The sequence below is a fragment of the Acanthaster planci genome, linkage group LG14, assembly GCF_054643075.1.
Source record: "Acanthaster planci isolate LZ-2023a linkage group LG14, COTS_SCS, whole genome shotgun sequence".
Classification (NCBI taxonomy): Eukaryota; Metazoa; Echinodermata; class Asteroidea; order Valvatida; family Acanthasteridae; genus Acanthaster; species Acanthaster planci.
In genome coordinates, this window is record NC_141790.1 from 3,593,082 (window position 1) to 3,615,537 (window position 22,456).

General features: G+C 42.1%; 1 protein-coding gene across 2 annotated transcripts; it reads left to right on the forward strand.

Moving 5' to 3' along the window:
- Positions 1–478: 478 nt before the first annotated feature.
- On the forward strand, positions 479–17,310 carry LOC110986985 (endothelin-converting enzyme homolog). Of its 2 annotated transcripts, XM_022249355.2 has the most exons (14): positions 488–1,257; positions 1,915–2,112; positions 2,387–2,515; positions 3,034–3,207; positions 3,316–3,366; positions 4,042–4,194; positions 4,592–4,803; positions 6,531–6,753; positions 7,519–7,695; positions 9,298–9,401; positions 9,756–9,866; positions 11,924–12,110; positions 12,622–12,857; positions 15,093–17,310. In XM_022249355.2, the coding sequence occupies exons 1-14, from the start codon at positions 1,171–1,173 to the stop codon at positions 15,190–15,192; spliced, it is 2,142 nt and encodes a 713-aa protein (XP_022105047.2). In that variant the 5' UTR covers positions 488–1,170; the 3' UTR covers positions 15,193–17,310. The 2 variants fall into 2 exon arrangements, with proteins under 2 accessions (XP_087001422.1, XP_022105047.2); XM_087145296.1 differs by lacking the exon at positions 9,756–9,866 and having other exon boundaries at positions 479–1,257.
- Positions 17,311–22,456: the final 5,146 nt, after the last annotated feature.

Here is a 22,456-nt window from a genome sequence, read left to right on the forward strand (position 1 = left end):
GGTAGAAACTTAAAGAAAGGAAATTTGATGTAAGTCTTAAATATCTCATGCAGTTATCAAAACACCAATTAGTATAATATTGATGCAATGAAAATGCAACCTGCTCTAAAAACAATGAGGCGAATACCTGTGGGGATAAAGTATAACACCAATCAGTAGCGAAATCCTCTGCAAACGTTTGCTCCCCATGCAAACAGTCTAAGGTCCAAAATGCTTTCTACAGTGCTGCTTAATACTATTAATTGTTCAAAAGATTGTATAGGGGTTTCAGGGGAATTGCCCCCCCCCCCACGGATCCACCCTTATTTCGTGGCAGACGGCATGTCCGCAAGAAGACACACATACGTACCTTGAAAATGGACTTGGTCACGTGCCGAGTTCATGTCTGGGTCCTTCTCCGAGCATTTTGCGACTCTTCTCAACCCACGTACAGCGTCACATTTCCGACGCTCTACGGGATACACCTTGTATATGGACTTGGGAAAAGGACTCGACTACATGTGGCGTTGTACAAATTGGTAACAGACTCGGAGCCTTTCCCCAAGGTCACTAGAAGAAGTTCTTCTTACCCGACCTTAAGCATATTCTCTGATTGAACATCTGGTTCTGAGCCGAATTCACCCCAAAATACGCGATGAAAGATTCTGACGAGATCAACAACTATTAAAAGGGTAAACTGTTATACACTTCAATAACCGAAGATATTCAGTGCAACTCTAACTCACCTGTCAGAATACAAGAGTTTTGAAAAGAAAAGAGAGAGAGAAAAAAATGTAAACTGCCGGCCGTGGGCGACAATAGGATTGCAGGGGGATGCTCTCATCTGCAGCTATGCTCATGCCCTTTCCTTGTACGGGACCTTCCCTGCATTCTCACTCTAGATTCAGTCTGCATGTTTAAGCATGCCCCAGATTGCCTCCTGGGGGTCAACGAAGGTCCAAGGGGGACCATCAGGACCCTGGCTTGTTTAATGTGATTGAGCAGGCCAAGAACCTTCGTTCGTACAGTCACTAGACGTGACTGGAGAGGAGAAAATATACGTGTACACATGTACAGTACATGAACATGTAACCATGTACATGTCTATTCAGGAACTGCTGAGGCACTCTGCTCACAGAGCTCGGACAGTGAGGGTACAAAGGCGCGGCCTATCTCCAAACACTAAAAAAAATGGAAGTTTTTACCGTGAGCAACTTTCTGATCCTGATTCTACTTCTTGAAACAGCGAATGGTCTCCCCTGCAACGGGCCCAAAGGGGTAAGTTATCCTTCCTCGCTCCTTCTTTTTTCCTTTCATTTTAAGGCATAGAATACTTTCCACGTTCCCCTCAAGTGCTATGTGCTTCAAGTGAAGAATGCTTATATACGTATTGTGTACACCAATTTGCTAGTATACATTTTATTCCGTAAAACTGTAAAACATAAATATGCGTTTCACCTTACGCTTATCTTTAAAGTATTGCTAAAGTGTGTCAAATGCCAGTTATTCTCATGATAAAAACCCGCATATAGTCTTAGTCAAACTGTGAGTGCCTTTTGGCACATTGTTTTATACAAGTAATTAACTTCTGGACTTGCGAGTTAAAAATCAACCTTTGGATCCCCCTGAGTCACAAAGGTATTTAAAATGGCAGACTTCAAATAGCATCTCTATGGACTGATAATGAGATTGTACATAAAATGGCGAAAATTCCGCCGTGTGGTTTTGCGTCTCAAAAACAATTTACTCAGTATTACGAAGTGTGAGTGAAAAAAACTGCTTCCTGTAGGACCATCGAAAATGATTACGGTTTATTATACTGAATGCATATATTGCCGCCAAAACCTAACCCGGACAGTTGGTGATATTTTGAATAGATAATCATTAATCTGTACTTATTTGTTGCTTTGTGTTGTTCAACCACTCCACATACAGCCGTTATGCCTACAACCGCGCTGCATCCAGACTACCGCCGACATTCTGCGTGTGATGGATCTGGACGCCGACCCGTGCCAGGATTTCTACCAGTTCGCCTGTGGTAATTTTGCCAAGGTGTCGGAGATTCCCGAAGGCGAGACCAGATGGACGCCCATTCGGCAAACTCAACATCGGAATCACAAACTTGTGCAGAAGGTACAAGAATAGCAGTTGGACTTTTACCTTTGTGTTTAACTGATTACAAATGCATAGCCACGCCCCTTAAGGCAAATGAAACGAGATGCCAAAAAGATTGCACAGGAAATGAACTGCTTTTAATCACTTCTAGCCTCAACAATAGGGAAATTTAGCTCGGCCAAAGATTGTTCATGATTTTCTCAAATGCTTCAGATTCAAAATTTTCACACCGTCTTTGAACAGGAATACCGTTTGTAAATCTTGTTTTACTTGTGTCTTTATTACTTGATAGTTCCTGGAGCAAGATGGCTACGATTACAAAGGAGTTAGAAGCGAGGCTCTGGTGAAGGCCAAGACCTATTTTCAGACTTGCATGAACCAGACATTCAAAGCGGAGAATGGTTTCGACCCACTGTTGCAAGTGAGATCTTGGATATTATTCAAAGCAGACTCCCTTGAGTCGCCCGTTACTTTGTATTTATTCTGTGCCCTCTCAGCAATTTTAACGGCTAGCTTCAATACACAGTCAAAGAGTTTTCCTCAGCTCTTTGCCTGGAGTGGTGTCAATTTGGGGGGGGGGCGTTGGAACCCTTCAAAACTACGTACACAAATGGCTGCCTGTTTAAGTCACTGTATAGTAGTTCTTGAAGTCTTGCCTCAGCCTCCATCCGCCGATTAACCGATGTGGGTCTGGTTCTCTGGTAGTTTCATCGGACTTCTTAAAGTGGTATTCCCATCTGCTGCGAATTATAGGTCTGGATGGTTAGGAAAAGGTCTGGCGCACTTGTTCAAATGGCTCAGCATACAACTGCCTATTGACAGCTGTGTAATACTGAAGTCGTTACCCTGGATCCCGCTTGGCATGTCATTTTCCAATACGGCACCTTGAACTGCCTCTCCTGCAATCCCTGAGGGAGTTTCCTTTCCTTTCCCTTTCAGCTCATAGATTCCGTCGGTGGATGGAATCTCCTGCAGGAACGCGGCAGCGCCGTTGAGGGCGACATTTCCCGTCTCACCTATCGGTTGGCCGAGCTGTACAAGATTGGCATCCAGCTGCTGTTTGCCATGGACATCGGCCCAGACGACAAAAACTCCAGTCTGAATATCGTCAAAGTGAGTTCCGCAAACTCAGCCTATTTAAACCGCGATATCTCTCGCGTCTTATTTTCCGAAACGCATAATAAGTTCGCTTGGTAAGCATTATTTTTTGTATTTTCTCAGTTTCAGCAATACGGCCTGAGCCTCCACCAACCTAGGTATTACGAGGAATCAGTAAGTTTTATAAGTTGCTAAAATACAGTTACTTTAATTAAGAGATCGTTTTTCTATCAATCTATTTGACCCCACTTTGTTCCCATTTTTGACAAGCGTCATTATTGTCAAAGCATAATCCGCTGATTTTTCTCGTGTTTGGCAGCGGATGGCTCACATGGCTGTCCACTGGTGGAGTGTCAGAACGTTCACAGGGTAAACTTTCCCTGTATTTTTAAAATCTCAAAAACAGTGCAACCAAAATTCATAATCTACACTTTTTCTTAGAATTCACCACAGGTTATTTTATTTATTTATTTTTTTTAAAGTTTTGGATGACATTTACGGGCCTTCGTAGCTTAAAGCGAGATTTGTCGCCGATGGAGTTGTAAAAAAATACTGAAGTGATTTTACGGCGCTTCTTCAAAAGGAATGTCACGAAAAGAATACCGATTTTTAAGTTAAAAGTCTACATGGGTCACAGAGGGTTTTGCGAGATCCTGGTGCGATCCTATAGACCATAGTCTGAGGGCCACTTTAAACCTGCTTCGAAGCCATCGTTTGGTTAGTTGGCAGTTCAATAATTTCAACATTTTCACAAGTGAGATACTTCATGATGTGATGGTAGTACTGTTTACCAGTTCTGTCATAATTATATTCCCCTCATAATCACTGTTAAGCTGTGTTACTCTTCAGAAACGTGCAGTGCTCGACGCTTTTGTTGACCTAGGCGTCACGATGATGACCTTGCTCCGTGACCCCCGCAGTCCCAGGGAACTTGTCGAGACACGGGTGGACGCGAGGTCCCGGATGGAGGACATTGTGGAGTTCGAGAGAGCAATGAGCAGGGTGAGGCTGAATGAAACCGTTTGTCCGAGAGTTTTCTCATGTCCATCTGATTAAAAGGAACTTGAGTGCTGTCTTAATTTCAGCTAATTTCAAATCGCAACTTTATGATTAAATGTGCATCATCCAAAGAAGTGACCTCGGTTTAGAAGCTATTTCTTCACGAAAATTTGCTTACAAATTAAGACACCTTGGTGTCATATGTCAGGAAAGTCAGAAATATCTTTTTAGTAAGATGTCAGAAGGATATGAGACTCGTATAAGCAGAAGTATATGGTTGCGCAAAATATATGTCATGGTGGTTCAAAATAATAACACCATCATGAAAGTATTGCAGTTTATCAGTAAGACAATGTCTTCCACATCCAACCCTTTGTTTTTTGGATTTGTGGCATTACAGTTATTTGTCCCGTTCCCAAAACTGCAAGATCCTCTCACCATTTACAACAAGATGTCCCTGCAGAAATTTGCGGACATGATGCCGGACTTCGATCTGCTGGGCTACGTGAGGCGTGCTTTCGGCCGGGATATAGGCAGCGATCGGGAAGTCCTGGTCTACACCCCAGCCTACTTCCGGAAGCTGAATGACCTGCTCAGAGACACTCCGGACAGGTGCAGTAAAATGGCGGATCCAGAACCAAAATTCAGGGGTCAGATATGTTTGGCGGGGAGCAGTGGCGCACCGAAGGGGGAAGGGGTAGGGGCTTGTGGGCCCCCTCTTCCGGTTTATTTGTTTGTTGTTTGTTTGTTTGTTTGTTTTCTGAAAAACGAAGTTACAATGCTCAACTATATTTTAATCACTTCTCGCTGGAGGAGGTGTAAACACACACTTTTATCCACGGAGGACGACGTATTAATGTGTCGTGCCTGGTTGGGTCAAAGGGCAGAAGATAATCCTACACGCGGATGCTGCTACCATCCTCTATGCTGCTACTAAGTGGAGCCCCTCCTCCATCCACCCACCCACAATAATCCGGAAATGCCTTTCTTGAGAATCAGAATTGAATTGGGGAGCCCACACCATACCCAAAAGAATTAAGGAATTAGGCCTAGGGAGCGACACCACGCTTACAAAAATATAAGGTTACAACATCCCAACTGGCAACTCCTTTGTATAGAAATATTTGGTCAAAAAACACACGTGGCCACGGGTGACGCCTATATGCGCTATGGACCTTTTGCATGTGAACTGCTTTTCTAGCAACGCGCTGAAAGGAAGACACCACTGTGGAAAATTACGGGGGCGCAATCCATTTCGGAAAGGCGTTCTCATTAATCTTTAATAAAGGATTTTCAGTCGCGTGATTTTTGACTTACGTTTAATTTACACAGATGTGTGCGGAAACGCGCCCGCTTTCGAAGTCTCTCAAAATTCTTGCGTAAATGAAATGGCCAATAGAAATACTCAAATTCAAAAATCCCCCGCCTCCACGGAAAACGTATGTTTCCTGAAATGTCTTTGCCCGTCAGGTTACCTCACGTAGTAGACGTCCATGAGGACAACTAGGGCCCGTCGGATTTGTGCTATGTGAGGAAAATGGTAACAATACTTGGGGAGGGGTGCTGAAAGAAATTGACATGCACAGCATCTTGGTTACTGAATCAAAAGTCACAGAATGAGCCTTAAGTTTTATGCAGGAATCAATGTCACAGGACCAAATAAAGAAGTCACAATCATTACTTTTCAATAATGTGTATGCATTGTCAGTAAGGATGGCATCCCTATACAGAAGCCACTCACGCACATCATTTTGACAAAACATGTGTTCTTTTTGTCATTGGTTGTTTAAAATGTCCATTCATGGGTCATTTTTGCTTGAAGGAGAGTGCTTTTATGTGTGACTTTTGATTAAGTAACCAAGTTGCTGTGCATGTCAATTTCTTCTTTGTTACAAAGATAATCACTTGCTTTTGGGCATGTGATTAGTAAGGAGTATTGTAGCATACCTGTGTACAAACATTGTTTATTTCCATGGAGTGAATTTTATGTGTGGTCTTTGACAGAAGTGGCAGGTTTCTTTTGCTGACCATTGTACATTTTCATCATATCTTGAGAAACTTTTAGAATTTTTGTTTAAATGTGGGCCGTTCTGAGAGAAGAATTTAAAATTAGAAATGGTACGGTGGCATATAAGGGCCACGTACAAAACATTTCGTGTATCTATCTCGCTGTGGCGAGTTACTATATCGCAGCGAGAGATAGAAACTCCAAAAAATGCAAGTGGCCCTTACACGTTTCCGTAGAATGGTGCGTTTTCCGATTTTAGGAAAATTGGATTATTTTGATCGGCTCTTGCGTCTGTAGTCTTCTCTTACGTCCTGAGTAATTTCTACTCCAGGGTACTGGAAGATTACAGCTTGCTCTTCATGACGGGGAGTTACATCAAGTACCTCCCTGAACCGTTTCAGGACGCACATAAGAAGTACATCAACGTGCTTACGGGGGCCACCAAGCGGCCGACGCTCCTCGACCAGTGCTTGAAGGAGGTCGACCGAACGTTTGGTTATGTGACGGGCGCCCTCTTTGTTGAGGAGAAGTTCTCCGAGGCTGCAAAGCGAAAGGTCTGTACGCTTAAAAGTATCGTTTTAATTAGGGTGGCCTTTAAGGGATGTCGTACATAGCCTCTCTGGCGACACGACAGAAAAAATGCTTGTAATTGTGTCAAAATGATGCAGTGGAGTGGGGTTCGCTTGTCTCCGCTGCCTTATTTAGGGGGATGCAATAGGCTACGTTTTGTCAAGGAAGTGTAATATAATGATACACAGAGCACTACCGGGCCACAAGCTACGATATAAACGCAGGCTTATACCGTGCGCATGGATCATGGTACAAGGAAGTGTTGACGTGTGCTTTTGACCGAATGAATTCTATCCAATGAGGGCTCAAAGAAATTACGTCATGCATCCTGGAGAAAAACAGCGATCTAAGAGCTAGCGAAAAACTAGGATCTAAGAGCTCGCGTTGGAGCTAGTAGGGACGAGATGGATGAGGTTATAAAACAGAATGGCCAACTTTGTATAAGACATCTGCAATGGTCTCAAAGTAACTCCTTCGCGAGGAACAAGTCATTTATGACAAAGGCAGGTTGGGTGGACCACAATGGACGCCATGCCGCCATGTCTTAACTCCTCGGTGGCATCATCAAGACCGCCATGGTGTTGCAGATTGGGCACTGTCTGGTCCTCCATATATAAACGATAAGCAGAGTTTCGTGCCAAGACGTGTGGACTTTTTTTTTTAATCACAGGAGTCACACAATGAGAACCCTGCCATCAGTGTGAATAAAATAGTAATGATTGCACTTAATTGAACCTCCTTTTGAGTAGACAGAGGATATACTGGGATACATACAGGCTGCCTTCCTTGAGAACTTACCACGGGTTCGCTGGTTGGACAAGAAGGCTAAGGTCATTACTGGGGAGAAGGCTAGAGCCATGATCGTGAAGATTGGCTTTCCAGACTGGATTCTGGACCCAGCACAGTTGGATAAACACTTCGAAAATGTAAGTAGAACATTTGAATGTTTGTGGTACTCATAAAAGTGTATTCCTAATAATTGCATAGTGCTGTTCAGTGTTTGGCGCGAGTTCTCAAAGCTGGATGGGTTCCTTGTGAACAAGATTTCTGAACAAAAAAGGTTTGCGGGTACACGATGTGGGAAATATCTCTTTTGTGAAGAGGTGTGGTTCTAAAAAGAACCGGTGAGAACAGGTCTCGACGTTTCGGCCAGTGTACTCTCCTGAGGAAGGCCAGAGTACACTGGCCGAAACGTCGAGACCTGCTCTCACAGGTTCCTTTTAGAACCACATCTCTTCACAAAAGAGATATTTCCCACATGGTGTACCCGCAAACCTTTTTTGTTTAACACTCCCACCATGCAAAGCTTCAAATCTTACTTAAAATTTCTGAACTAAGCTCTAAATGTAACATATTTGGTGCATACTTTGTCACGTAAATGGACTTTTCTCTTGATTGGTAAGCCTAATGACGTAAGGGTTGACTTTCTCAAGGAGTGTTACTAATGGCCCCTTCGCTTAGAAAATGCAGTCAGATAAATGATCTCCTCGTGGATGCAGGGCCCAGAGGTCCCGTAATAAATAGTTCGGATTCACGATACCGCTACACCCTCTATCTCAACACAAGGGAAGTCCACAGGTGTTACATTATCCGAGGAGAAAGGTCGAAATCGCGCACCAACACCCACGCAGTCGCGTTTCTAGGAGGGCATGGGGCAAGTGCCCCCAACATAAGTCCTTTTCTCTACTTAAAGTGTAAAAAACTTATCTACAAGCACGGTTAAGTTACTTTCAGGTTAAATTCAGAAATTCCTTGCTAATTACGCTACTGGAATCGACGCTGTAATTCAGTGCGCCTTGTCCACACTTTCACGACCAAATATGGAATTAAACTCCCCTATCTTTTCCTTGTACACGGGATGCCACGACCATTTCAACACTGATCAACCCTTAGAATCGCATCGATTTCTCTCTACGGATGTTCACCATTTTCAAAAAGCTATAGCCGCAAATAGTTAAATACCTATCTCGACTCGTGAGCTGGAGGGAGATATTTTCGGTTACAAACATTGGGGCTTACCTTTTTAATTGCTGTGGGGACAAACGTTGCCATGTTATGAACTGCTCCTCGGAAAAGAAACGTTTTGATACAAGGATTCATAATGGAAGTTCTTTGTTCAAATGTCTCGCTATTAGGGAGATCATCCTGTTGTGGGGTCTTCCTCAAAATCATATCATATCCATGTTGTCGCATTGCTCAAAACGATAAATTATGTTAGCATCTTTATGAGCAAGCATTAAGAGTATAAATAAGGTAAAGGCATCGCCAAAGATTTCGACGGTCTACAACTCTCTATAGACCCATGTCGAATCAGTGTGTCAAGTCGAGTCCAACACAAGTCTCTGTGACTAGTCTCCTGACCAATCATTTCCAGCCGTTTTCAGCACAGCTTCTTGATCATCCAGTATCGAATCGAACACATCAGGGATGTCAGTTGGAGTCTATGATAAACAAGGTTGATCTTGGATAATTCATGTGATTTTCCTAATCTATTTACTGGCGAGTATTTCGTTCTGATTTTTTAACAGCTCTATGTATCGGCGGATAACGCTCTTCAAAATCAAGCTAACTACAAACGTTTCTTACTTGTAAACGTCTCAAAAAGTCTCGATTTTCCGGTGGACAAGAGCAGGTGATGTATTTTAGACTTGGCTCCCCTAAAACCAAGTAATTAATGCCACCAATCAATCAAGTAGTATGCTTGAATGAACTCCATGGAGGTCTTGAGGAACTGGTATCCGGTTCGTAAATGACTTAGTCAAACATGTGCACGCACCAATGATCGCAAGCTTCCATTGGATGAACACCCAAGTTGCTCGTCAACTTCCGGTCCCATAGTTCCATATAGCTCAATGTGTAGTGGGCGTGGTTTAAATTGAAGTGACACACACTTACGAACCGGATGCATCTCAAACATCAGGAAACTTTCCTAACATTTGGTAAGAAATGTTCTCTTCTTTGTAGATCTGATTTTTTTTTCTTCTAGATGGGACGTCAGCCCAGGTAAGGTGAACGCATATTACGACTATTCGCGCAACGAGCTGGTGTTTCCTGCCGGCATTCTGCAACCACCGTTCTTCAGCAATGATCTGCCGGCGTAAGTCATTACGAGAGCTGGGTATAGGTCGCCCCCCCCTCCAAACATGAACCATCACTGCAAAGCCATTGCTTGCACGACTGTCCTTCAGCAGGTTTTTACTAAACGACAGATGAACACATATAGAAATATCTGTATCTCTTCACTATTGTACAAACGCCTGGTATAGGGTGTCGCATACCAGTAGGTGTGGGCGAGTAGTGAATCAATAAATAGTTGCGACTAGACGAGATTATTTGCATTGTTTAATTGTCCATTAAAAATCATGTTGGCGGTTGCATAACATAACACGGGGTTAATTTGGGATGATGTCACACTGTGTGTTTCAATTTTTCCGTTTGGATGGTTGGACTTTTGCGCTATCGTGAAGGAAATACGAAGCTCTTTTTAAGATAAAAACTGTCTTAAGAACCGCTTGTGATATTCTTTCTTTGTTTCTCTGCTTACTTACTACCACTTTTTGAAGGAAACCTTAATCGTTCGGCAATTCGATCAACAACTTTGCAGAGGTGAAAAGCACACGGCGCTTAGGTCCGACTGGTGCCCCACCCGCGACACAGTGCTACGATTGCAATAAAGGACCAGTTTATGGCCGGGCTGTGTGTGTGCGTGCGCGCACTGAATCAGGCAGAGGGCTCCCTTTAGTTATCGAGTGTGACGTTCGTAAACATGTCAAATAAACATTGGCGGAGAAGGGAATTAGCAGCAGATTTGATCTACGAACATGATTTTATATTTTCTGTGTATGTATTCAATGTTTTAATGACGTTATTTCGAGTTGCACTGCTCTCACAAGAGACGATACACTCATGTAGCGAAGCAAATTTTTGAGAAATTTTATGTCCATGTGGTTCTGTGGTTCGTTGCCCGTGCGGACCCGACTCATATGCATAGTCCCGCCACGATTATTCAGAGCGATACATGGCATCGCGACTTCAGGTTTTTTTGTATAATTTTAAGAATCAACAGCTTTATATATATTGTTTACAAATGATTGACGCAAGTGTTGTCACTTTTGAGAGTCTCCATTTTGACAGCTTACGTCCCAAATTCCAACCACTTCTGTGTTCTTGGTAGCGGGATAAAAATTAAATCGCTACACATTTCAAACAAAAGGAATTATTCCTACATGTTTCAGCAGACTAGTTTCATGCAAAACACGGATTCAATGCATGCAACAGTACCGTCACTTTCGTGGTGTTTTACGTGCAACATGTACAGTACATGTACATTTAAATTGCATGCATGATACCAGTATAGAGTACCGAAGTAATTACGTCACGCGTATACATCAGTGTGTGAAAAGCATTTGCGCGAGAACCAGCGTGCGCACCAACATGCGCGCGTGCTCCGTTCGTTTCCACCGTACTTTCTGGTTCAAAACGACGTCACACTCAGCTTCGGTACTCTATATGGAACGAGTATTCATTCAGGCAGTGCTAATGTATTAACTTTCTTGAGTAAAACATACGGAACTGAAAACTTTTGTGAATTTTCATTTTGTATGAAGGAGACTGTCGTAGTACGACAAAGTAACTGCAGCTTTGGCGCCATGGAAGAAAGTATTTTTTGTCGATGAGTGCTACATGTTAACAGTACATACCCAAACTTAATTAGCCCATTTAGTAAACCTAAGTCGAAGGTTGCACTCACAAAGCAACTCAAGACATCGTCATCAGCGCCCTCAGAAAACAATGGAATTTAGACTTACATTTATTTATGTGTGAAGCGCTAAAATTGTTTTCTGTCCGACGTGAATTGCGTTTGGGGTTTGCTCTGGTTTAGTAGTTTATTTGACGGGTTTGAGGTTTATAATTGCTTTTGGTTTTTAATAGGAAAAGACTACAGAGGTAGAAACTAAATTCCTAATTTCTATCAACTCGACTGAGCAGTTTTAATAAGAATATTCAAGGAATGGGATCGAAAATGTAGGCCCTATGCCAGGCTTCCTTGCGAGTGAGCTCTATCATGCTAGTGCCTAGTAACTGATCGTGTCAATTTGTTTCCGTGCTTATGTGTAGTGATCTTATCGGACCGAGTGTGTTTTTTTGCCACAGGTCCATGGATTTTGGAGCAATAGGAATGATCATGGCTCACGAGCTGGTTCACGGCTTTGACTCGCAGGGAAGACTCTACGATAAAGACGGACTCCTCAACAGCTGGTTGTGGGGAGAGGCAGCCTACAAGGAGAAAACGGATTGCCTCGTACGACAATTTTCACAGTACGCAATAGATGGGCAAAATGTAAGTGACAATGAGCGACAACATGGTTTTCACACTAGATATTCTCTGGAGAGACAGAGGGTACCAGGAATGTTTATTTTGGTGTTGTTCTTAGTAAGTTCCGACGCCAGGGTGAACTCACTTCGATATTAAAAGAATAAATCAGCTGAACGACTACCGTGTTTTAAGTGCATTCTTGCAGCCAACAGTTTGTATGAACTTAGCTCAACTCGAACAGAATTGTCTCTACATATCTCACTGACATTGGGTACGATGAAGGAAAAGATTTGAGTAATATTTTGGGGGTTTTCATATCAGTCAATATTTGATCCCATTCCCCAAATCAACTTGTTTAAATCTTGTTTCCCATCATTGACAGGCTGTTGATTTATAGCTAAAGGATCAACCTGAGAAGAGACCAGCTTCTGTTGCACCTTTCAACACAGGATGTACTATGTGCGACTGACACTGCGTTATAAAGTGTTAAATTAGTCTCTAACCTCCTTTCTTTCTTTTTTTTTGCCACCATCAGATAAACGGGGAAACCACTCTGTATGAGAATTTCGCAGACAACGGCGGACTAAAGATCGCCTACCTGGCCTTTCAGAGATGGCAGGGGAACAGAGCAGACGATCTGTCACTGCCGCTGAACTTGACGGCATCCCAGGAATTCTTCCTGGGAATGGGCCAAGCCTGGTGCAGTTACTACACACCAGAAGCCGCTAAGATCTACTTAGAAAGGGACAGCCATTCGCCCGAGAAGTACAGGTATACGTGTGCAGGCGTGGCATACATACAGTGCACCTCTGCGCAAAGAAGTCCACACAATGTAGGGTGCGATGGCGTAGTGTGGACTTGCACACGTCCACATAATCTTTTCCCCTCTCTGAAAAACAGTTTAAGAGGCATTTTGGGGTCAAGGTTATCGTGGCAAAATGAAGAGGCACAGTCCAGGGAATCGCCATCAAAAATCCAGCTCGAAGGAGTTATCCTAGTTAGAGAAAAAGGAGCATTTTCCTCAAGTTTCCTTAACCAAAGGAAAACAAAGGAATGTTACCCTTTGTATGTAAAACAGATACGTGTGTGCTGACATAGCCTGATAAACTTCGCTCACATTTCCGATGATTTTTAAAGATGGGTTTAAACAGTGATGGCTACCCTATAATTTGTCACAAAAATACTGCGAAAATATGCAAAAGAATACCTACCGTCATCTCTCAGAGAGTCACGATTACGTGTGCTTTCTTCCTGCGCGCGTGGGAATGTTTACCTATCGGGTCACCATTTGAACAAAACAATTCAATGTCTTGTCAAATAGCGCCACCAGTTACGCTAGACAGGAAGGTGGGTAGCAGCTAAGCTGCTGAGTATGGTCACAGTATGCGTCGTACAAAGTTTTGAAGATGCCTTCAGAGTTGTATAAACAATGTAATAGGTTCACACTGTCACTGAAAGAAGGTTGTTTTCCAATGTCATCCTGAAAAGCCAGGGACATTAAAATCATGGCAGTAAAATGCCGAAACCTAAAGTGAAATTCCTGGATCTCAACATCTCGTTGGCACTTGCAGGTCTCTAAAACCTTCTTTTATTTAAACCAAAACGAAAGGGCCAATGACCACCATCCGGGCAAGTCATCCCCCATTCCACCAGTTCCTGCCACAAGCTTACGCCACTGCAGGCTGGGCCCATCCCTTTTCACAGTGGCACTCTTATAGCAGACAGAAACGAAGCAGTAAGCACAGAGAATACATAATTTGGATAAAAATGCTCCTCGCCACCCCTTTTAAGCAAAACACAAGTTCACTAATAAATTATAATTTATGTGCGCATGCGTATGAGGAGGCCTAAAGCTTGAGTGGCCCATTGGAAACGTGCAGGGGCATAAATTTCAACGTCATTTTCTCTCAGGTTCTGCACTGTTTTTCACTTTCGCCTTCGGAAAGCCCTCTAAAATCATTATAGCGGCTACTTTCTGGTATTAAAGGAATTTTCGTCTTGAAAGTTTCGTTCTAAGCGCACGAGGGTGAAAGAAATCAGCAGGGTTCCGTTCTGTGTGAGCTATAAAAAAACGTTAGAGCAGGATCCACCATTCTCGGTCGACCATGTAAGTGGCGAAGCAAACCTTAACAAAAACTGAAGCTAGCCAGAAATTCAGGCCGTGACCGAAACGGGCTTCCTGAGCTACGGCTAGGTCTATTGTCTACGTGTCTCCACGTACTTTCAATGGAGTGAAGACCTAGACCTAGTTCTAGACAACAGATTTGGATGCAGCCTCACCCTGGTTTCAGCCCGCGATTTAGTACAAGTACGAGTGGTGCATAGTACAAAACTATTGAATTGGACATGGTCGGAAAGGAACCCTGTTGATTTATTTTGACCATGAGCGTTCTTGAACCAAAGACTATTTTTTGTGTTGTTTGTTTCTTCTATTTTATTGCAATGTATAACCCTTTTAGACCAGAAGGTAATAGCTAAAATGATTTTAGAGGGTTTTCTGAAGACGGAATTGAAAAAAGTGCAGAAGCTGAGTGAAAAGTATGAATGAAATGAATGGACAGATATTTCAGGATGCTTTTGCCAGGCATGTGCATGGGGAATTGGGGCTTGAGCCCTCCCCAGGTTTTCCCCTTTTTCTCTTTTTTGAAAAAACGAAGATAAAAGACTCCTGCAGTTTAAAGTACTACCTCTGATATAGCCAGATCTCCCAGTCCTAATGGTGCAATGGGGGGGCTTCAGCATCGTGAGTTATTTTGAGGGGTAAATTTTGGTCCGAGCCCCTATCAGTGTACAAATCCAAATTGTGCTTCAGGTACAGAGTTCATCCAAACGACTACAAGGATCAATACTTCCGTGTGCGGTGACACGTTCCAGCGACATTTTCGGCAGGCAGCCTTGAGTCTAATACGGCAGACTGAAAAGGACTTTAAGAGATGTGAGGTCGAGCGATATGGATTTTTATCAATTCTCACCCCCCGAAATTTGACCTGTCATCCTCTTGATTAGGGTCATCGGGTCGTTGTCAAACCTGCCAGCATTCAGTGAGGCGTTCCAATGTCCCATCGGAAGTCCCATGAATCCTGCCGTGAAGTGTGAGGTGTGGTGATTCCCGTGTGGTGAGCGAGCGGCCATATTTACCAGCCACTTCGAACAGCATTTAATTAATTACAGCTATAAGTGCATTTCTGATTCGCTGTTATTTTGACACTGTTTACATTCCAGCGCTTGTAGATGATATTTTCGTTTTCAAGTATGTTTTGCTTTTATTTGATTAAATTCAAAAACGAAAGTTTGCTGGACACCTGTATTCTTAGGACGTGTTGAAAAAAGGTTTGTATTTTTTTAATTTGATGTAAACTCGTGTGCCCCACATGTGCGACACTTTTGAAGACAAAAACTTTTGAAGGTATAAACACTTTGCGTCATAATTAACAGCATCATCATTAGTATTAATATTCATCAGAATTGGAATTTGAACAAAACAAGGAATACTAAGACGTCAGTGGAAAATTTTTACCCATTGGAACAAACCTACAAATCCAACTATTTCTGTCCATATGGATTGGAGTAGTAAGACAAGTGTTTATTTAATTTTATTTCAAAAACCCTCAAAATAATATTCGGTGTTAGAAAAAAAGGGAAAGCCTAGCTCACATGACAGCATACAAGATGTCGAGACGCAAACAGTGGCGGATGATTAACGTGCATGACGTCACTCCATCCAAACCAAACACATCATGCTGTCCGAAACTCCCAACGTTTTATTATAGCATGCCTTCCTAGTGGTTGTACCAGGTTTGAGAACCAAACTGGTAAACTCCAGTTCAATGGTCTTCGTTTTAGAGGCTGATGCTTTGATGACAATAATTGGACTGCCATGTTTTAGTCGGAACCAGGAGAAAATGGGCAAAAATTTGGTACTGATACAAAGAGAGAGAGGGGGGAAGACATTACAATCGTGTTTGTGTGGTCCTACTCTGGCGATTCACACTGAGAATCAGCACAGTTGAACACGATTCAGTTTTTATTGACTTTCTCGTCTGTGGTTGTGTCAGTCGCGGTAAAAAGCGTCCGCGTGTGTTTGTGTCCCATTACATCGATGTGTCCATTTACATCGATATGGAATACAACTTGGTCGCGTGATTTACCGTTTGTCTCCAAACTTTACTCTGTGCATGTGGCCTCGACTCGATAAGGGGGATTGTGACTGTCGATGCCGATGACCATGTGCCCTACCATAATCAGGACATTTACGGCTTCACTTTTCGCTGTCCACGTGCAAGTTTGATAAGGGGTAGCCTAAAATATAAGATGTGGCATATCGATCTACTGCCTCTAGGGCCTCAGAAGACTGCGTTCATCAGGAAAGGGCTACTGACAGACATTTTACAAAGGTTCTAAGGGTTCAAAAGGGGAAAATAGGGAGGATACACTCCTCCTGAATTGTTTGACTGAAGAAACTACCATAATGGGATGCATGACTCGCATTATGACAGTCAAACTGTACACATGACGGACATGAAGATGGCTAATTGGCGCTGTTCCGCAAAAAACAAAAGAAAAAAAAAAGATGCATTACGTTTGCGGTACGTACGGTGGCTAATAGGATTTTTGAAAACCGCCGGATATCAGAAAGCTCCACATAGGACTCAGATGTCACCTGCTCCCCTCACTCTACTCGGTCACATGACAGAGAATGCCGAAACTTGTAATAAACTTGTGCTGCCGGTAGTGAAAATTGGAGACACAGAAAACGATTGCGCACACAGAGTGGTCTCCGATTCAAACTACATGATTGAAACATCAAGTGGCTTAAATTGACACTTTTCTTGTGAGACAACAGCACCAACCACAGTGTCAATATTGTTGGTCACCACCATCGCCCTCCTTCGATTTCTAAAGGACATTTTTTTATCAGTCTAATGCGCCGAAAAACATGTACGCCCTCCCTGGAGGGAGTCGTTGTATTTGAATGAGGAATGTGGTAGCAATCGAATCACATGAGATTTTCAGACCGTTCATGTTGTGAATTCGGTCAAGGTTCAATATCCCCATGACTGTTTGACATATTCAGTGGACTCAGTCGATTCAGTGGAGACATCATATCGTCATGTCAAAGCAGTGTCGCGTTACATTCCTTCTCTTTGGCTGTTCAAATTTTATCATATAAAAATGCATACGGCAACTGTAGAAAATAAAAACAATTTTTATATATGTAAACAAACTGTCTGTCTATTGTGGTTCTGTCATGTAGTATCTGAGTCTATTTGGCATTCCACGCCTGTTGTATTTTTATAATGTCTTTTTATTTCAATGTTTATGCATTAGTCATGGCTTGTTCCATGGAGGAAAAAGATACACGCTGTCTAATACTGCACGATTTACTCGTCATTTTGACATCATATCGGAAAAGCGAGATAATCTTGGCAGTCCAGATATACCCAGTATATGCATGAAGGTTCGATAATTTGGGACACCTCAGAAATCTTCAACATGACGCGTTTCAACAGTTTCCCTTTTCTGGGTACACATCCAATGCTTTGGAAGAATAAGATGAGTGCCTACCGTGTACAAGCCCGAGATATTTGAACTGGAGATAGTAAAAATTGTCGGATATCTCCAAGGAAGATTGACAGATCTGTCGAACTTTCAGGAGACATTCAAGAGTTGCGCAAACAATTTCAGGGTTACTCAAGTAACGTTTTTAACGAGGCATATGACCTGCTAATGGCACCAATCGGAACGATTACAGCATTTGGTTACAGTATATATATATATATATGGTAGTCTATGAAATGTCACATGAGATTTTGTGGACTTGAAAAATGGTAGTAAAGAAAAGCCTTTACGTGCTAGTTGACCTAAGGAACGTTAAGCCCACGGAACATATTGTTATGAAGGGTCATGTACTTTGTATTATCAGTAAAGAAAAAAAAGAAGATCACCGTAAACAAACGTTTGTCATTTTGTGCTCAAATAACATAGATGTATCAAATCAAGACAGGACTAATATTTAGTCAACAGTGACTGACTTTGGTCAAATTTGACTAGTATTTGACTTACATTAGTCGTTGGAATGTCTGGCTAATTCTAAATAGTAATTGGCTGGTCCGACTAATTCAAATTGGTCATTTTAGATAATAAGCTGGACTTACTTTTATCAGTCAGACCGAGAAATATTATTTTACAGTGATTATACAAAGGTCTGGGACTTAAAACTGCATTGTTTTAAAAATAACGCTGTTTTTAACTGTTTCTAATATGTGTTTGATTGTATTGCTATGATGTGCGAGCATATGATGCAAGATATGGGGCGGAGAGAACCCCCCCCCGCCTTTGCGTTGGTCATTGTTTGATCGGAATCTCAGGAATTCTTTACAGACTTCTAGGGGGATGTGTTAGGTAACAATAGTCTAGAGTGAGTAAAGGGATTGGACATGTGGGGGGGTACCCATCGGCCCCATATCGTGCACGGTATCTGTGCGAGGTCCACAGTAGTTGGCTACAAATATATGCTACATTAACGGTACAGCTAGTCATTTGTCTTTTGTGAAGTCGTTAGAGGCAACCAAGGTGTTCAAAATTCAAGGAGGGGTGCTATACAACTAACCCTAACCCTGGAGTCTCAACTTCCAAAGAAAAAAAAGCAAGATTCTAGGATCTCAATTTCAAATCAAACGTTGCAGCGCCATGCTTTTAATTGCACCAGAATTCGGCGTCCAGGACACACTCTAATTCAGCCTACAGCTACGCGATGCTACGATCTGCACGGACAAACTTTTCCGTTCAGTTTCAACTGTAGGCCTACTATTCGCTATTGGAATTCCTTGGATGGTGATACTTGTGCAGCTGGTAGCGTGCATACCTTTAAGACTAAGGCCAACAGGTATCTTAGGTCCATTTGACTTATTCACCTGTTTCCTGTTCGTTTGTTGTTGTTGTCTTGTCCTTGTCGACGCTTTAGGTGTTTAGGGGTTGCTGGTAGCAACTTATAGTGGGTTTCCACTTTTCCTTCTCTACCTTATGCGTCTAGTTTAATAATAATAATGATAATAAAGTCCGTGGAAAGCGCGCGTGTGCATCGTATCAACGCTTGCTTGCTTCGTTGACTTAAAAGCGAATTACTAACAGTACTTTTAAAAAATGCGTCTTCGGACATATCACTGGAAAGGGCCTGCTCTCTTTTCTTTCTTTAAAATGGCAACTTGTCTGAAATAAAATTATTCCACAGCGAGCTTAGTCATCTTTAAAAAAGCCTACCTTTTGAATAAAAGCATTTGTCGGTTACTTCATGGACAGCTGCAAATGTGGGACTGTTTAAACCACCTCCCCATGATCTTTGTGTTTCTAGGTTAATGTATATCTGCATCCAAATCCATGTTACGTTTAGTGGATGTACAGGCACGAAGCACACTTTAAGCCCTCCATGACCGACTCATGCGGACCCAATGGGCTCAATATGACGTCGTCCATGCTCCTTTTCAGGTTTACGCGTTGAACCCTTAAGTCAGCGAGGCCGTTCCCCAACGTTTCTAAGACGATCAAAATAAAGTCATGCCCGAGCTAAACGTGAGGTATAAACTCCGAAACACGCTTCAAGAGCAGTTATATATATATATATGAAACATCAAGAAAGCTTCATATTCCCGTTCAATGAGTAGGGTTTCTAAATATTCGCATACAACTGTAAAAAAGTGGAAATTTGAGACTTGAGAATTTACTAAAAGAAACATTTAGGTTTTGGGACCTTTTGAATACAATACTTGTTATTTTTTACGTTTCATTTAGGTTTATTGTCAATAAACTTTGGCAAGACAAATTTTATGTTATACCAATAATTCAACCATTTTCATTTAATGAGTTACCTAAGTAAAACACTATGGGTCCGTTTTCCCCTCTCATGCCCTATACACTTTGGGTAAAAAGGGGGGCCAGTTATGTGAAATTCTAAATATACTTGTTACTATGGCAATGACGTACGCTAGTGATCCACAATACATTAAATACATTTATGATAGCACACACTTCATGTTGAATGTCTGTAATGTACACTTCTAATATTATTGGCTATGAAGGTTTGGGATACCCTTATATCTCAATCTCTTAAGCTTTTAATTTCTTTTGATTTTTGAAACAGATAAAACTTTTACTATCAAAATCGTGTGGCACAACTGTTATCCTTATTGCAAGAGTTACTATCTCAAAATGATGTTGCCGAATGAACATCATCATCCTTGTGATTCACGCGTAGACGCGTTGGTGTATTCCTTATGTCTCACAACCTTAAGCTTATTCAATCCAGAAATATCCTTTAACCTTGATGGTTAGCCTCCTTGTTTTCCTTCTAAAAAAAATCTTCCTAACCTTGATGATAGTTTCCCAATTTGTTTGCCTTATAATAAAGCCGCAATGCTTATTATTTTAATTTTCCTCCTGAAAGTATTCTCGTAAGCTTAATGGTTAGTCCCGTGACTTTCCTACTCCAAAAAAACCCAAGTTCCTCCATTTTCCTTCTAAAATACCCTTTTAGTCGTAATCAGCAGCCTCCCGTTTTTTCCTTCCAAAAATATCCTCCTAGCCGAGATGCCTTCTTTCGTATAAACTTTAATCCTCTCTGAACAGGCTTATTGAGGTTCTCCCTTGCCTAACAACATCTTGTCCTATTTCTTGCAGAGATCGACAAAGTCTAAATGGTTTTATCCATATACAGTCGTCTTTCTGATAATGGCATACTAATGAAGACGGTATAAATCTCCTCCATTCCGCGCCAATAGCTTACAACGTTTGACATATCGCGAGATATGTCGTAGGCCAAGTAGGGCCTTATGTCCACTTCCAAATGAACATATCCCAACTAAAGTAGAGAACTGGGCTTCAAAATTGAGGGGATCGTTATCTTGAAATTGTATACACCCAGACGTCTTTGCATGACGGATATCACCGATGGCGGGTTGGACCGTTTCAATTTATCATCACTGAGCATGGACCACTTTGAGTGGCGAGCCAACTGAAGGCAGACACATCTCTCTCTCTCTCTTTCTTGTCGCCTGCCAATGACCAATAGCCAGTGATCATGATGATGTGACTCCCGATTGCCTACATCGGAGTGCCAATTTTGTACTTTGCACATACAGTTGCAAATATCTTAGCTTAATTATCACCAATGTAACAGTCTTATTTACGAAACACATTACGAAACGGGAAATTACGCTTTTTCTTGTGGAACCCTGCACTTAAATTGAAGAATCCAAAATCAGCCAGATTGAACTGATGCTTCCTTTCCGCACGTTTTGACATCACACTTGTTTCAGTATATAGTAGCAATATTGATCAAGCAGTTGTCATCTGAATGCTACAGGACACAGATTCCGTTGCTACACTTAGCCCAAATACTCATGAATTAAAGAATGACAGGTGAAATGTCAAGATGTGCGGAAAGAAATACTGGTTCCATCCCACTTGAATATTTTCCGATGGATTCTAAGAGTTAAATGCAGGGTCCAGTGGAAACGGACATTTTGTGACGTGCATAATTCATTTCCGCATCACGCAAAATGGATTCACACTAACCGAAACTTATTGCAAACTGTGGAGCATTTGCGGAGGGATGGGACAGACGGGGGAGTAGGGGATGAGAACCAAAGAATTTAACAAAATTTAAAAAGAACAATAATAAATAGCAAACTTGATTTAATCTAAGCTTAATTTGCATTCGCTACGATTACATTCACCGTTTCATATTGAAACAAAGACCCCTTGACGTCAAAACGACGTCAACAGTCACGCCGTGTGCACCAGCAACGCACGTCAATTTGAACTAATTACAGTAGGCCTAGACCATATTTTTCAAGCTTTATCCCCTTATGTATACACGTACTTATACGATTCATTGTGACAGCACCCTCTTTACATGCGTACCAGCCTCTCCGCACTAAAGGTTAACGATTCGTCTCTAGTCATGTTAGTAATTGTTCGTGTCGCACACAGTGATTCGTTGTGTGTTGTGTCGCATGTGTCGCTGAATAAACTACAGGAGGGTTTTGGAACCAAGACTAGCAAAAAGTAGGCATTGTGAGGATAAACACCAGCGATGGTTGGTGTCTGTTTTTAGTTATATCGTTTTAGGGATGACCTTTGAAAGAAACGACCGAATTCCAAACCAAAGTATCCTATATGTTGTCAGGGTCCACGCAGCGTTAATTAAATGAGTGCAAATGTATTTACGTTTTTGACATCATTGGACTGGACGATGGTGGACAGTGAAATATACCACACAAAACTTGCCTTTCTCCCATATTTATTAATTGTTCAAAAGATTAGGGTTCCAGGGGAATTGCCAACCCCCCGACGGATCCGTCCTTGTTTCGTGG

Bases quoted from the DNA above. Each gene is read 5' to 3' on its own strand.
- LOC110986985 (XM_022249355.2), top strand. From the start codon at position 1,171: ATGGAAGTTTTTACCGTGAGCAACTTTCTGATCCTGATTCTACTTCTT. The intron at 2,113-2,386 runs GTACAAGAATAG...ATTACTTGATAG, and splicing joins ATCACAAACTTGTGCAGAAG to TTCCTGGAGCAAGATGGCTA. The intron at 6,754-7,518 runs GTCTGTACGCTT...CCTTTTGAGTAG, and splicing joins CCGAGGCTGCAAAGCGAAAG to ACAGAGGATATACTGGGATA.